The 14,917-nt window shown below is 51.0% G+C and overlaps 1 protein-coding gene across 2 annotated transcripts in view; it reads right to left on the bottom strand.

Moving 5' to 3' along the window:
- ST8SIA5 (ST8 alpha-N-acetyl-neuraminide alpha-2,8-sialyltransferase 5) overlaps window positions 1–14,917 on the bottom strand; it is a 78,030-nt gene that overhangs the window by 38,656 nt on the left and 24,457 nt on the right. Inside the window, exon 2 of one of the 2 annotated variants that reach the window (XM_024984187.2) lies at window positions 8,998–9,105. Within the exon in view, the coding sequence (XP_024839955.1) occupies window positions 8,998–9,105 (108 nt within the window). 2 annotated transcript variants of the gene reach the window in all.

A 14,917-nucleotide genomic window follows, 5' to 3' on the forward strand; every position in this document is an offset into this window, starting at 1 on the left:
CCTTCTGCTTCTTGACTGACGCTGGTGCCTTCCCGCGTGGCCCTATGTGGTATCATGTGCTTCCCATTTATCAGAATCTGTAAGTATAAAAACCTCCTCCTTCCTGAAAGTCATTTCCACATCTCTGTGTCTTACCACACCTGATGATTTGAAAAAATCCCAGGCACCCTGAAAACACTGCATGTGGTACCTCAGCCAGGTAATTACAATCACTCCAGGCCGAGGTCTAAAGCCTCATTTTTCCATCTGAAAAAATGGAGCTAACATAGCCCTTGGGATTCCCTGGTGGCTCAGAGGTTAAAGCATCTGCCTGCAATGTGGGAGACCTGGGTTCGATCCTTGGGTCGGGACGATCCCCTGAAGAAGGAAATGGCAACCCACTCCAGTATTCTTGCCTGGAGAATCCCATGGACGGAGGAGCCTGGGATTCCATCCATCCCCCATGGACGGAGGGCTGCAGTCCATGGAGTTGCAACGAGTCGGACGTGACTGAGCGACTTCACTTCACTTTCACTTAATATAGCCCTTGCTTCTTTCTCCAGCCTATCCGGGCTTTGCTTTTAGAAGGCTGTGCTGTTTCATCTCAGTCTCTAAAGATAAACGACTTGAGGAAATAAGACTGTAAGAAGCACTGCCACACTGGGTCATTCCTCGATTCTGCTTCTGAGAGGAGGCCCCAGGATGGCATTCTGGAGGAAGCCATAGAAATCCCTGTTTGGTCTGGATACTGATCATCATGCAGACATCAAAATGATGCTGAAATGTTTGTGTATAATGACATGAGAAAATGATTATACGATAATACTGGGTGAAAAAAGCAAGCTACAAAACTATGGTCTCCAAAAAAAATTATATATACATATATGTGAACCCATGGGAAAGGATGATAACAAGATATTAATAGAAGGTTGCCCTAAGTACAGAATTATGATGGTTTTTAAAAAAAAACTCTTTTCTACATTTTTATACACTTTCTGTAATGGGGTTATGACTCTTGTTATTGGAAATCACTAACAAATGCCCCTTTAAGCCACGGCTTTTTCTCTAAATACCTCAAGCATTCCCTTGAGCTACTAGAAGACTGAGAGCAGCAATTTCTCCAACCTCCCTAACTCCACGAGCCTCTCAAGGTGAGCTAGTCACTATCTCTTCTTTCAATTCTGGAAAGACGATCTCTACCCAGTTCAAAGGGGAGGAGATGCTGGCAGGACACCTCCCAAGTATAAATAGTCACCACCGGTCACATCAGGAGAGCAGCTCAGCTCAGATGCCACTTGGCTTCCGGCAGCCAAGGCCGATGCTGGCGCCAGGCTGCATCCACCCTGCCCCGTCTCTGTGCCCTTGGGGAGGTGAGGGGCAGGGCTGGGCACTGCTGGCTGCCTGATCAGCAGGGGACGGCCTCTGTTAAGTGAGAAGACAAATGCAAACGTGACTGCAACTGTTGAATACTGGGTCCCCTCGTCCCACACAGGCCTGGGCTCCAGCTTTGCAGGCTGAGGGGGCCTCATTTCAGCATGCCCTCGGTCTAGGGTGCAGAGTCTGTCTCTGTCCTTCCTCCTAGCCCTTCCCCATAAGCCTGCCCCAGAGACGGCTCCCCTGTCCGGCCTGAAACCCCCTCCAGAGCTCCATCTGGACCATGGAATTCACTGGGGACTACAATACTTTGAGCCCCAGCAGTCACTGGCTGAGAGAAGATGAAGCCCATCCAGCAGTGTATGTCTCTCGCATACACCACGTCGTCCCCAGGTACTGATGGTGTTCAAGACAACAGGAGCCCAGGGAGGTCCCTGTGTCATTCAGGAGCAGCCAGTGGCAGGGGAGACAAGAGCCCCAGCTGGTGTGGGTTGAGGCAAGACGGGAAGTAGGGGGTGCTGGAGGCAGAGACTGTGGAGGCTCAAAGTGAAGGAGCGGGTGCATTCACTGAACTGAATGCATGTCCCCCCCAAATTCATATGCTGGAACCCTAGCCCCCAAGGTGATGATATCAGGAGATGGGGCCTTTGGGCGTAATGAGGTCATGAGGGTGGTGCCCCTGAATGGATTTGCACCTTTATAAAAGAGGCCCCACAGAGTTCTTTAGCTCCTTCCACCATGTGAGGACACCATCTGCCACCCGGAGCAGGGTCCTCACCTGACCGTGCTGGCGACCACGCAGGCTCAGACTCCCAGCCTCCAGAACTGCGGAAAGCAAATCCCTGTTGTTGATGAGCCTCCTGGTGTGTGGTATTTCATCAGAGCAGCGCGCACAGACTAAGACGGTGAGCATATAAAGAGTGGGTCTCAGGTGAGGTAGAGAGAATGGGATTCCCTGACGTGTGAAGAAACTGCTGGATGAAGAGCAGACGGAAGTGTTCTAGGAGGTTCCGGAAGGTAAATCAAGGAGCCCCAGCTGAGTGTGAGGGAGGGAAGGTTTGCAGTCCCAGAGGAGAGACCTGCAGTGAAGGACCGGCCTCTCTTCGAGGCTCCAGGAGCCCCACTGCCCACGGTCCCAGCACAGCCTCCACTGACATCAAAGAAGGGGTTGGGGGCTATGCATGACTACATGGAGTGGGCACCTGGAGAGCCTTGCTGTCTTCCCTTCTAAGCATCCCCTACACTGATTCCCAGATGGATGCTGATCCTCTTAACCAGACCCCAGAGCCCCTGTCCTTTCCATTCTCCATTTCCTTCCATTCTCACTCCTTTCTGTGGCCTCCTGTCTTTGCTAAGGGACTCGTATGAAATTCCTGATGATGGTCCAGGAGGCAGGAAGCATGGGAGCCGTGAAGGAAAGGAAGAAGAACGGACCGCTGGAGGGAGGGACAGAGAGTCTGGGGAGCTGACTGGAGGGTGAGGAAGGGGTAGGGCCGGGTCATCTGATGTGAAAAGCCAGCCCCAAGGGGAACACCTCCCGCCTAGCTGTGAGCCCACCCAGGGGACCTCGCTGGTGACACAGCAAAGTGGGAGTTTCACAGAGGAGGAGGCAACTGAGGCACAGAAAGGCTGATGTCGGTGGTTATTTGGCCAGGAGACTCAATTCAGACACAGCCAAGGGCCACAAAGCTTGGTGGCCAGGAGAGCTCACGGAACGACACCATCCGAGGCCTCTCGGGGCCTTAACAGCCCCGCTTTCCAGTTGGCCTCCTCTGCCTGCCACCAGAAGCCCACACTGGGTGCGTGGGAGCAAAGGGAGAAGCAGTGCCATCTTACTTAGATGGAGCCCAAGAGTTCTGGTTATTTATTTTTCATCCATTATTTAAAATAAATTAATAGAATGAGGAATCTTAAAAAAAAAAAAAGTAGTTTCATTCCAAATAATCTGCTAAACTTAAGGGATATTCATAGAAAAATCTGGCCGTCAAAAAGCAAAGAAGAACATCCAGATAGCATATCAGAACCACAGGCAGAACTTTTCCATTTTAAACTCAACCAAATAAGGAGGCAATTCCACCCAAAGACTGCTGATGACTCTGCATCCTCTCTCTCGATAATCTAATTCTCTCACAATACTCGTATTGATGCAGGTGACCCCCAAATTCAGACTACTCTCCTAATCTCTTATTTATTTATGTATGTCCTTTTCCCTAGAAGCAAAAATTGACCCAAAAGGCTTATGCTAAGCCAGCCTGCACTCAAATGCAGACGTGCAGACCCCACCCCTCAAAGCTGTCACCACACCTCCTCTGTAAGTCCTCCGTGGAAAAGTCTTTCCCTTGGGCTAACCTTGCCACCCAGGGCTCCTCTTTGAAATCCAGGACCCCCAGGAGGAGACAGAAGGAACACAAAGCATAGTGGCTGGGGGTGAAGGAGAGCGCAGAAGGTCAAAAGTGGGAAAGAGATAGGAGAGGAGGGGATGAGAGCCCCTAAAGATCGTCTTTTCTTGCCTATACTGCCCATGACAGCACTGGGAGAAAACGTGCCTGTCGGTTACCTGCTTAGACCAATACGGTCATTTTAGTCCAGTGTAACAGCCAGGAGCTGAGAGGACTTGGCAAGGACAGCCAAGGAGACCCAACCTAACCCAACCTTGGATGTCCATCCACAGCCCGGAAAGTAGAATCCCTCTGCATGGCCCACGAGTGCTGGGACTCAGAGTTACAGAGCAAGGGGTGTGTTCCAGCTCCACCACCCACCACCACCTGGAAGTGGGAACTCCGTTCCTCTTCTGTAAAATGGGGGCAATGACAGCACCCTCTCCCCCAAAGTCTGAGGGTAACGCATCAGGCGCCCAGCACCGTGCCCGGCACACAGCCAGCCCCTAGTAGCGCTCAGCCATGGCATCATCGCCTGTCCACGTCCAATCCAAGTCCCTCCCCTCCACAGAAGCACCTCCAACTTGTACCCTAGGCTCCTGGAGCCCTCACCAGCTGCATCACACAATTTATTCCCTAATTATACACTGTCATGAAACAATTAGGGAACAATTCAAGACAGCATAATAAAATGCTAAATTCAATTCAGTCAAGTTCCTTCCAGCTCTGAAATATGATGATTCCACACCCCAGGCATACACGCTTGCCTGGAACGCAGACCTTGACCCAGAAAGAAAGGCTCTTTCTTTCAGAAAGAGACACACATTCCCTGGGCCTGCTGTTCTGCGGAGCAAAGAGGCGACTGTGCCGCCAGTCTGGGGCCTGCCCGCCCCTCCTGTGCTGGTCCTTCCTCTCCCTCGAGAAGTCCCCAGCACCCCAAGTGGAAGCGCAGCAGCGCAGGGAAACTCTGTCCTCAGCTCCGCTCTAGAAGTGGTCCTTCCCTGTCTTTGCAAACCATCTCCTGCCATGTGGTTCCAGACCAGGGGGCCAAGGTTGTATGCGCCCTGGGAGGAGGGGCTGCCTGTGGCCTGGGTCTGAAGTAAGAAGGTTTGGAGGGCCCTGACACTGCACGCACAGGTGGTCCAGCCCCGTTCTCTGGCACAGGAGCGTCCTCAGGATTTGGGGAAGGCTGAGCAAGCACAGAGGGGTTCGTGTGCACTTGCTGGGGAGCTCTCTGTGTGTGTGATGATAGAAATTGCTTCCTTCCCTGATATCAGTTGGTAAAGAATCCACCTGCAAATGCAGGAGATCCTGGTTTGATTCCTGGGTTGGGAAGATCCCCTGGGAAAAGGAAAGGATAGACCCACTCCAGTATTCTAGCCTAGAGAACTCCATGGACTATTGGGATCGCAAACAGTCGCTCAGACACAACTGAGCGACTTTCACTTTCACTCACTCCCCAGCCCCAACCCCGATTCAGACACATCTTACAGAACGTGGAGTGAAAGTGGCTATCAGGGAAAGCTTCCAGGAGGTGGCAGAGTGGGAGGTGGATCCTGGAGGAGGACAAGGAGTGGGACATGGATCAGGAACCATCTGACGGAAGCTGAGTGAAGCCTTTTGAGCGGTGACTATAGACCAGGCTGAGTTAGTATCTGGGGGACTTCTGCCTCAGCTGCCCTCAGCCCCTAAGATTGGGTGACCTTTCCCTGCGGTGTCCCGAGGCAGTGGGCACTGCCTGCCCACTTTGGCAGGTGGGCGCTATGCCTCCCCTGCCCTCCAGATGGTCACTGGGTTTGCAAGAAGCTGGCCAGGCTGGAGAGGTGAAAGCAGTGAGCTGACAGTACGAGAGCCCCTCACCCCGCCTTCCCGTGCCCCATCGTCCCGTCTCAGAATTTCGTACTCCGTAGTGGGGGTGGTGGTACGGGGTGGGTGGTGGGGGTGGGGCGGCTCTCAGTCAGTTATTGCAAAAGTATATCATCTGCCTCCACTGCCTTCTGTTTTTATCCACACACACACCCCCACCTTCAGTCTCCTTTTTCCCACCCTGCCACCCAGATTCTCAGACTACCTGACCACCTACTCCTCTCAAGAGAAAAAATTCTCTGGTCATTCTAAACTGAGAATGAGTTTATGCTTCCACAATGTTTTCCCTCCCCAGGGATTAATTTTCAAGGATACTGCCAGGAGAAGACGAGGTTTAATCCAAAGGAATAAATCTCTAAGGGAGAATTCAGGGACACTAACGTTGAAGTCTGCAATTCTTACCAACAGTCTTTACTTTGTCCTTGCTTAATTCATCCTTTATTCGATTAACATTTATTGAGCTGGTGCCATACTGGGTGCTGAAAATTCAAAGAGGGAGAAGCACAATCACTGCCTAGGTGGGGAGATAGAAACACAAACACCCAATCTGAAGATGATGAGAACTCTCTTCAAAGACCTTCCTGCTCCTTCAAGACAGCCACTTTAATAGAAGCACTTGCTGATTACCAATTATTCCTATCTGCTCTCTACAACAGTTCTCCTTAGATGCCTATTGGACACTTTTAGATCTAGACCTGAATTTAACAAAGCTGTATGTCAATGTATATTTTGTAACACACACTTGCCAGCTGGACTTCCCCCAGCTCGTGTCCAAAGTGAAGACCTGGCCACAGCCTTTATGAGCACCATCTGGCCTGGATTTTCTTTGTGGTCCTGTTTGGAGTGTTCCAGACCGATCATTTGGACCTGCTCCTTCTTCTTGTGGCTCCTGGGTGAGTACATAACTTATGAGTCATTGCTTTTTTTTTGCCCATCTTTATCCTCTGTTATAAATGGTACCTCCTGACCTCCCTTCCAAAGGGTGTTAATAATAAATGACTTCCGGTGTACCACATTTCAACACTCCACACAGCTACAGATAGCAAAATATGGCATGCGCTGAATTATTCAGTAGGCAAATAATACCACGAAGTTCATCCCGTATTTCAGGCACAGACATTTGTCTGCTGGGATGATGCACTTTCACTCAGCAGAGTCCTTTCCCAGTGTCATCAGGTCCTCCCCCAAGTCCTGCACGTCTGCTGCGAGGAGCTGTCCTGTCCATTTTAAAGAAGGCAGAAGCTGCTCCCACAGCAAAGAAAAGAATCTCCAACACACGGGTCGGTTCTAATTACATGAACCATTATTTTCTGCACATGGGAAAGGCATACTGTGTTTTCTCACCTATGTGGGGAGTTTCGAGGTCAATCAGAAATAGGGATCTAAGTTGGCAGTGCCCAAGAAGAACTTGGAATGTGAGGTCATCACATTTATTCAGGGGCTCAGGGGGCTCTTGGTCAAATGGCAGCTCTCCGGAAGGAAACCAGCTCAGCTGGTGACGATGTTAAATAAGGGGCACCCGATGGAGGCGGCGGTGTGTCTGAACCCGAGGGGCCCAGGGAGACAGGGAGGGGAGGCTGCTGAGAGCGGGAGAGAGGATCAAGGGCAAAGGAGATGAGAGAGAGGAGGAGAGAGGCCAGACACAGGGACTGAGAAAGAAAAGTGGACCCAGAGAGGGCGGCAGGAGGAAAGGAAGAGGAGAGACTAGGTAGGGTGAGAAAGGCACAGAAATCAGAGACAAAATTGCAGGGAAAGGACAAAGAGACAAAAGCTGCTGGCAGTAGGAAAAGCCAGAAGCAGAATCTGTGCAGTGGTCTCAGCCCCAGCCCAGGACATCTGCCCAGAACAGCCTCCCAAGGGCCTGTCCCATCTTACTCAGCTGATTAGGATTTTCTAGCCAAACCCTCTCTGTGAACCCTTCAGGGAGTCCTTCCCAGGGAGACAGACTCCTGCAGACTTACCTAGACACCCCGGGGCATCTGGGTGGGCGGGTCACACAGCAGAAGCCAATGTTGGAAGCTCAAATGGAACAGACAAGTCGGGACTTGTCCTCTCACTGGGTGACAATCCCAGGAGCCAAGTGCCAGGCCAGGGCTCCCACCACAGATATATGGAAAGAACTAGGCTCCTAAAGAGTCAGAATAAGACCCTGATCCTAGGCCATGGCCCGTGGCTGCCTCACACCCCAAAGCCTGTCTATTCACCTCGCCCGTCGGTGTCTGACACTGGAGCCACATCGTCTCTTTTTCAAAGCATTGGATAAAATCACACGTATTGAAGCCCCCGAAAAACATACTACTTCTCTTCTGCAGGGTCAATTTGATGTTTTAGTGTCAAAATGGACAGCAACAAAAACCCAGGCCTCTTTCCCAGGGAAATTAATCTAATAGTTAGCCTGCACTTGGAAATGCAAAAATTAAGAAACCAAATAACTTAGCCCGGAGAAAACCTTAGTGGGCAGGTTGCAGGCACACCCTCCTTCAAGCAGAGAGAGCATTCCACCTTGTCTGAAAAAATTCCCTGAAATGACCACCCCCGCCGCACCCCACCCCGACCCTACCCACAATGAGTGTGCTCCACCTGAGAACACTCCATTTTCATTTGTTCTACAAATAGTTCCTTCTCCTGGATATACAGAATGCCCCTCATTACTGATTTTAGCTCCAAACACTACAGCAGATCAAGAAGAAATAACCATGTGATGGCATAAATGTCAGTTCTCAGTATCATATCTTGGTGAAAATGGTTCTTCCCAACCAAGGTCAAGGGCTTCCCAGGTGGCACTAGTGGTAAAGAGACTGTCTGCCAACGCAGGAGACACAAGAGATGTGGGTTCGACCCCTGGTTTGAGAAGATCCTCTGGAGGAGGAAAAGGCAACCCACTCCAGTATTCTTGCCTGGAGAATCCCATGGACAGAGGAGCCTGGTGGGCTACTGTCCATAGGGTTGGACATGACTGAGCAACTTAGTACAGCCAAGGTCAGCCCAGCCAAGGCTGGGCAGAGTAGGGACAGCCTGTTCTGTGGATTTCAGAGGAGCAGGAAACCAATGGTCTTTGCCCACCCTGATGTCACCCTGACACATACCTACACACCCCAAAATCCTTCCAGGAGGGGTGGAATATTTCCCCAACCTCAAATGGAGGCTGGAGACCCAGACTCCCACTCCATCGCCCCAAACCCTCATTCCAAGAGAGGGGTGGCAAGTCCCTGCTTTGCTCTGGCTGGGTCCTGGCCCTCACCCTCCTATCTAAGCAGCCCAGGTCAGATGCCAGGGTGAGCTCTGGGCCATTGCACTGAAACTGCTTCTTCCCTGAGGGCAGCCCGGAGGGGCAGAGGCTGCAGGGTCGCCCCAAGAAGAGCTTCCCCCCGCTCCCTGGTTGTTCACCGGGGGTCTGTACCTGGAACTGGAGTCACTGCCGCTCTGCACTGTCGGGTCGTCCGTGACATTAAAGAGCCCCGTCCAATTGGCTAACTGGTCACCACTCTGCCAACCAAACTGGAGGCCTCTGGCAAGAGAACGAGGTAGTCGGTACTCATGCTCACGTGCTGGGTAAGCCCGTCACCAGGGAGCCGCAGTCCAGCGTGTGCCACGTGACACATTGCCTTGACCACGCCTAATGGAGACGAGAGTGCTGTCCATCCAGAAGGACAACCATAATAAACCAGAGTCCTTTACAGGGTTCTCTGCTGGTCCACATCCGTGCCCTCAGTTCACCTGGACAGGCAGGCCAGGGTTACGCGTCATCATGCATGCAGAGACACTGAGGCTTAGTGAGATCTAGGTCACCAAGCTCCTCTACCCCATCTGGTGCATCCTTCAATGCCGCCTCTAGCAACTCGCTCCAGCTCCTCAGCTCTTCACCTTCCTCAGAGGCCAGACACACAGCAGAGTTTTTAAGGAAATCTAGTTTTCCAACACATAAGGACAGGCCTCCTGTTTAAGAGATGAACTCAACACACCTGGTTCTCTTCGCTCCCTCCCCGAGCCTGACTGAAATGCAGCAAAGGCATAATAAGGGCCTGCGGAGAGGAGGCATAGAAGGGGGCCAGAGACAACATTCTGGAAGAGCAAAAGCAGAGGGGTCACTTGCCTTAGGTCAGAGAGAGGAGCCCTTACTGCTTGTAAGAAGCAAATCTATTCTCCAGACACAGATCTAGAAAGCTTTGGAAGGTGCGGTGCTGGGGCCGCAGAAGGTAAGGGTGCAAAATGGAGTGGCAGGCAGGAAAATTGCTTTAGGTTCATAAGGAACATTAGCTACTACCCACCTCCATGCCCCCAGGGCCCCTGCCTTAAGCCCAAGCAGGCTGGGCCCTCTATCTGCCCCCAAGACAGACAGATGGCAGGAGGCTTGACCCAGAGGAGCTCTGCGCTGCTGGCCTCATGCAGGGAGATACTAGGCTGAAAACAGCTGGGCAGAGCTGAAAAGAGGCTTACTGTGTACGCCTGGTCCCAGCCACGCTGCCCCAAAACTTTGGCCATGGCTGGGTTTCTCGGAGAGAACCTGCCCAGGTCCAAAGAGAAGGCTACAGACCAAAGGGTGCTGCCGCCCCATCACCAGGGTGGCTCGGTCTGGCACTGCTGCCATTTGGGGCGGCACAGTGCTTGTTGGGGGGTGTTCTGTGCACCCCTGGTAAGCGGCATCCCTGGTTTCTACCCTCCGAGGCCCGCAGTACCTCCTGCCCCACCCTCCTGCCGTGATGACCAAAACTGTCTCCAGACATTGCCAAATGTCCCCTGTAGGGAACCCCTGCCCACCACACTGAGCTCCAGTGCACCTCCTAGAGGCTGGCTTTGCCCTCAAATGTGAATATTCAAGTCCCATCAAAGACTCTGGCACATGGGATAAACTTCACTGTGAAAGTGGAGAATAAAACAAACAAACAAAAATAAAACTCTTAAACCCCTAAAAATAAAGCCCTTTAATAAACAGCCTCTGCTAAGGGGAATGGGGCAGGGATGGTGGTCAGAGCTGGGCTCTGGTCCACCCGGACCAGCCACTAATGAGCTGAGTGACCCCAGTGAAGTCTCCACGTCTCTCTTGGCCTCTGTTCCTATCTTTCGAGTCAGGAGAGCGGTCTCGACATCTCCAAAGTGCTTGACCGGAAGTATCACCAGGCTGAGCTGTGTCCTCAATCACCGGACTGAGCTGTGTCCTCGATGGCAAGACAGGTTGCCTCCTGCCTGTGAGTCAGCCTGGTTTCCAGCCAGACGCTGGGCGGAAGAGGCCCTCGGGGCCCTGTGAGCAGAAGGGCCACACACGTGAGATGCTCAGTGGATGCTTTGCCGAGTGACTCGGATTCTCTCTGCCTCCACAGCAGAGCGGAACTGGGGGCAGAACAGGCACAACTCGCAGGACAGAGCCTGAAGCTGCAGCAAAGTGCCCTTCAGTTTCTAGCGTGTTCAGGGAACAGCAGCAGCATTGCACTTGTTCTGGCTCGAGATCTTTATATTCTTCAACCAGTGAAGTTGCTCAGTCGTGTCCGACTCTTTGCGACCCCATGGACTGTATAAAATGGTATAAAATGGTCTCGCACATTGCAGACAGATGCTTTACTGTCTGAGCCACCAGGGAAGCCCAAATATTTATTTATTTATTTGGCTGTATCAGGTCTTAGATGCGACATGTGGGATCTAGTTTCTGACCAGGGATTGAACCCAGGCCCCCTGCCTTGGGAGCTCAGAGTATTGGCCACTGGACCATAGGAGAAGTTCCTTTATATACTTATCTATCCACAATACAAATATTGCATACTTCTATAAACCCATCACATATTCGGGCTTCCATGGTGGCTCAGTGGTAAAGAATCCGCCTTCCAAGCAGAAGACTCAGGTTCAATCCTTGGGTCAGGAAAATCCTCTGGAGAGGGAAATGGCAACTCACTCTAGTATTCTTGTCTGGGAAATCCCATGAGCCTGGTGGGCTATGGTCCATGGGGTCGCAAAGAGTTGGATATGACTTAGTGACTAACGGAGAAGGCAATGGCACCCCACTCCAGTACTTTTGCCTAGAAAATCCCATGGACGGAGGAGCCTGGTGGGCTGCAGTCCATGGGGTCGATAGAGTTGGACACGACTAAGCGACTTCACTTTCACGCATTGGAGAAGGAAATGGCAACCCACTCCAGTGTTCTTGCCTGGAGAATCCCAGGGACGGGGAAGCCTGGTGGGCTGCCGTCTATGGGGTCACACAGAGTCGGACACGACTGAAGTGACTTAGCAGTAGCAGTAGTGAGTAAACAACATCACATATACATTTATAAATGCATTGTAAGCATCTATAAAATAAACTATTCATTTACTTGTTTATTGATTTGAAGGGGTTATGTTTCCTTTCAAAGAAATATTTTGAGGAAATATTATTAGGTATTTCTTAGAAAGAATTTGGATTTGGTTTATTAGGAGGGGAAACATTTTGTGAGCCCTTCACATACATGCTCTCCGCTCCTACAACAGCTTCATGTGGCAAGTCCCATTCTCTGCATTTACGGTTGATGAAATGTTTAGCTCAGAGAGGTTTGGGAACTCGCCCAAGGTTACAAGGCTATCAAGTGGCCAACCTAAGATTTAAATATAGCACCTTCTGACTCTAAAAACCAACCTAAAAGTCTGTACCAGAATACCTATTGGCCAAGAAAACTAGTATTTCCACCCGAAATTTTGCAAATTAGCCGATTCACAAGCACATTCAAGCAATTCCCAGCCCAGCAGCCAGCTAGAAAACTCACAGGCTCCTTAGAAAGAGTCCAGCCAGCAAGACTCATGTCCTCCACCAAGTGGGTCAGCCAGCAACACCGCCACTCTCTTGCCCAGACTGGCTGCTGAGACAGGCTGTCCCTTCCCAAGACAGTCCCTCCCAGGGTTGCAGAAGTGACAAACTACTAAGAAAACATCACTTACTATATTTTAGCAGGAACTGTGACACAGAAGGGCCATTCACTGATAGCTCAGTTAGGAAAGAATCTTCCTGCAATGCAGGTAGACCCCAGTTTGATTCCTGGGTCAGGAAGATTTCTACAGTTTGCTGTGATCTGCACAGTCAAAAGCTTTAGTGTAGTCAATGAAGCAGAAGTAGATGTTTTTCTGGAATTCCCTTGATTTTCCTATGATTCAGCAGATGTTGCCAATTTGATCTCTGGTTGCTCTGCCCTTTCTAAATCCAGTTTGTACATCTGGAAGTTCTCAATTCACGTACTGCTGAAGCTTAGCTTGAAGTATTTTGAGCATTAATAATATCCCCCCAAAATTATGAAGGGTTATTAAAATATATGGACTGGATTAAAAATATACATGCTTCCAGCCGTGGCCTCCTCGGGCTCTGCAGGCGGAGACCGGAGTCACTGTCTTTTCTACATTCCTCAGGTCAGTAGAGCATGGAAGCCAGCTGCCTCCAAGTTCATCTCTGGTCTCCATGTACCCTGACACTCTCTCAGAGCTGCTTCCTAATGACCATGCCAGCAGCCACCTCCTCTGTTCCAGAACCTTCCAAGAATCCCCACTGCCAAAGGACAAGTTCCAAACCCTCAACTCAGGGGCCCTTCCAGCAGCTGCCCTGCAGCTTGACCTGCAGCCCAGGGAAACCTCAGCCTCGTGACCCACCAGGGCATTTGGACTCTCAAGCCTTTGCCCTGGGCATTCCCACTCAACCTCATCCCATCTCCCATTTACCTGACTCCCACCCAAAGTTCAAAGTCCAGCTGAAAAGCCTTCTTCTCCTTGAGCCCCAGCTCTGTCAGCTCAACTCTAACTCTCTCTCACGACCCCTTCAGCACCACACATTCTGCCCTGAGTCGCTGGTCCTCTGCACCTGCTCTTTGTATGTCATCCCTACAGGCAGATAGTCCTTTATAGACCTGGGTGTTCACTGGAAGCACTGATGCTGAAGCTGAAACTCCAATCCTTTGGCCACCTGATGCGAAGAGCTGACTCATTTGAAAAGACCCTGATGCTGGGAAAGATTGAAGGTGGGAGGAGAAGGGGACGACAGAGGATGAGATGGTTGGATGGCATCTCAACTCAATAGGCAAAAGCTGGAGTAAACTCTGGGAGTTGGTGATGGACAGGGAGGCCTGGTGTGCTGCAGTCCATGGGGTGGCAAAGAGTCGGATACGACTGAGTGACTGAACTGAACTGAACTGAACTGAACAGCCCTTTATAGACTTGCCTGTAAACCAGGTGTAAAGTAGTCTTCCCCAAGAGCCCTGAAGCAAGTGGAGTGGGGAAAAGGGGGCTGACTCAGGCAGCTTTAGGTTCTAAAATTCCAGGATCCTTGGCGAAAATTAGAGCAGGAGGTTTTCACGTCCCAGGAAAGAGGAAGAAGCAAGGTATTCGGGGAGCAGGGGCAGAGGGCACACTCCAGATGGCTCACTGGGTCCAACCTTCCTGGGGTGGTAGCAGGTGTTTCTAACTTTCACGCCAAGAGATGAGTTGTAGGATATATAATTGGAGGACCATTAGTAGTGGGCACTAGGCATGGAGAGGCTGGATTTGAAGGGCCACAGGCCAGGGCGTGGGGTTGGGGGTGAGGGCACTGGAAAAGCAGAGCCGAGGATGCAGGGCCAGGGCTTGGCCCATGTCCTGTGCAGTGCTCGCCACAGAAACTGCCTTTCCCAGGTGTCAGAAACCGGACTGGCCAGGCTGCGGGCCTGCCTTTGGTGGGATTTCAGGCAGCAGCAAAAGTTTGATAAGGGAGACATTGCTGGATAAGAAGGCACTCCCAGAGCCTCTCCGTCACCTGTGCCTGCAGCTGCCCCGTTGCTGCCTCCAAAGATTCCTGAGTAGAGATGCCCCCAGAGCCCACTCCCTTTTGCAATCATGTGACTCTTGGCATTTTTACCTCCTGAAGCCTCAGTTTCCTCACCTGTCAAAAGGAGAAATAATCCTCAACCTAAGGATATAAACAGCCCACAAAAGCAGATATGTAAATGTGAACACACATGTAAGAGCTTAAATCTAATAACATAAACTTAAGTCTAATAACCTACAGCTTAACTCTAATAACACAATTGAAACACATGTCACTCTGTGTTCTCTGCCAGAGAAGACAAGAAAGCTGTTGGAGCACCAGCTGAGAAGAAGTCTTACTCTCCAGATCCATAGCCTTTTCTGCTTTTTGAATCTTATACACGCAAAATCTAGGTAAACTGTGGTGTGGGTTTAACCTCACTAGTAACCAAGTGTGTGAAAGTGTAAGTCACTCAGTCGTGTCCAACTCTGTGTGACCCTATAGACTGTAGCCCACGAGGCTCCCCTGTCCACGAGATTTCCCAGGCAAGGATACTGGAGTGGGTTGCCATTCCCTTCCTCAGGGGATTTTCCTG

The sequence above is a fragment of the Bos taurus genome, chromosome 24 (assembly GCF_002263795.3).
Source record: "Bos taurus isolate L1 Dominette 01449 registration number 42190680 breed Hereford chromosome 24, ARS-UCD2.0, whole genome shotgun sequence".
Taxonomy (NCBI): Eukaryota; Metazoa; Chordata; class Mammalia; order Artiodactyla; family Bovidae; genus Bos; species Bos taurus.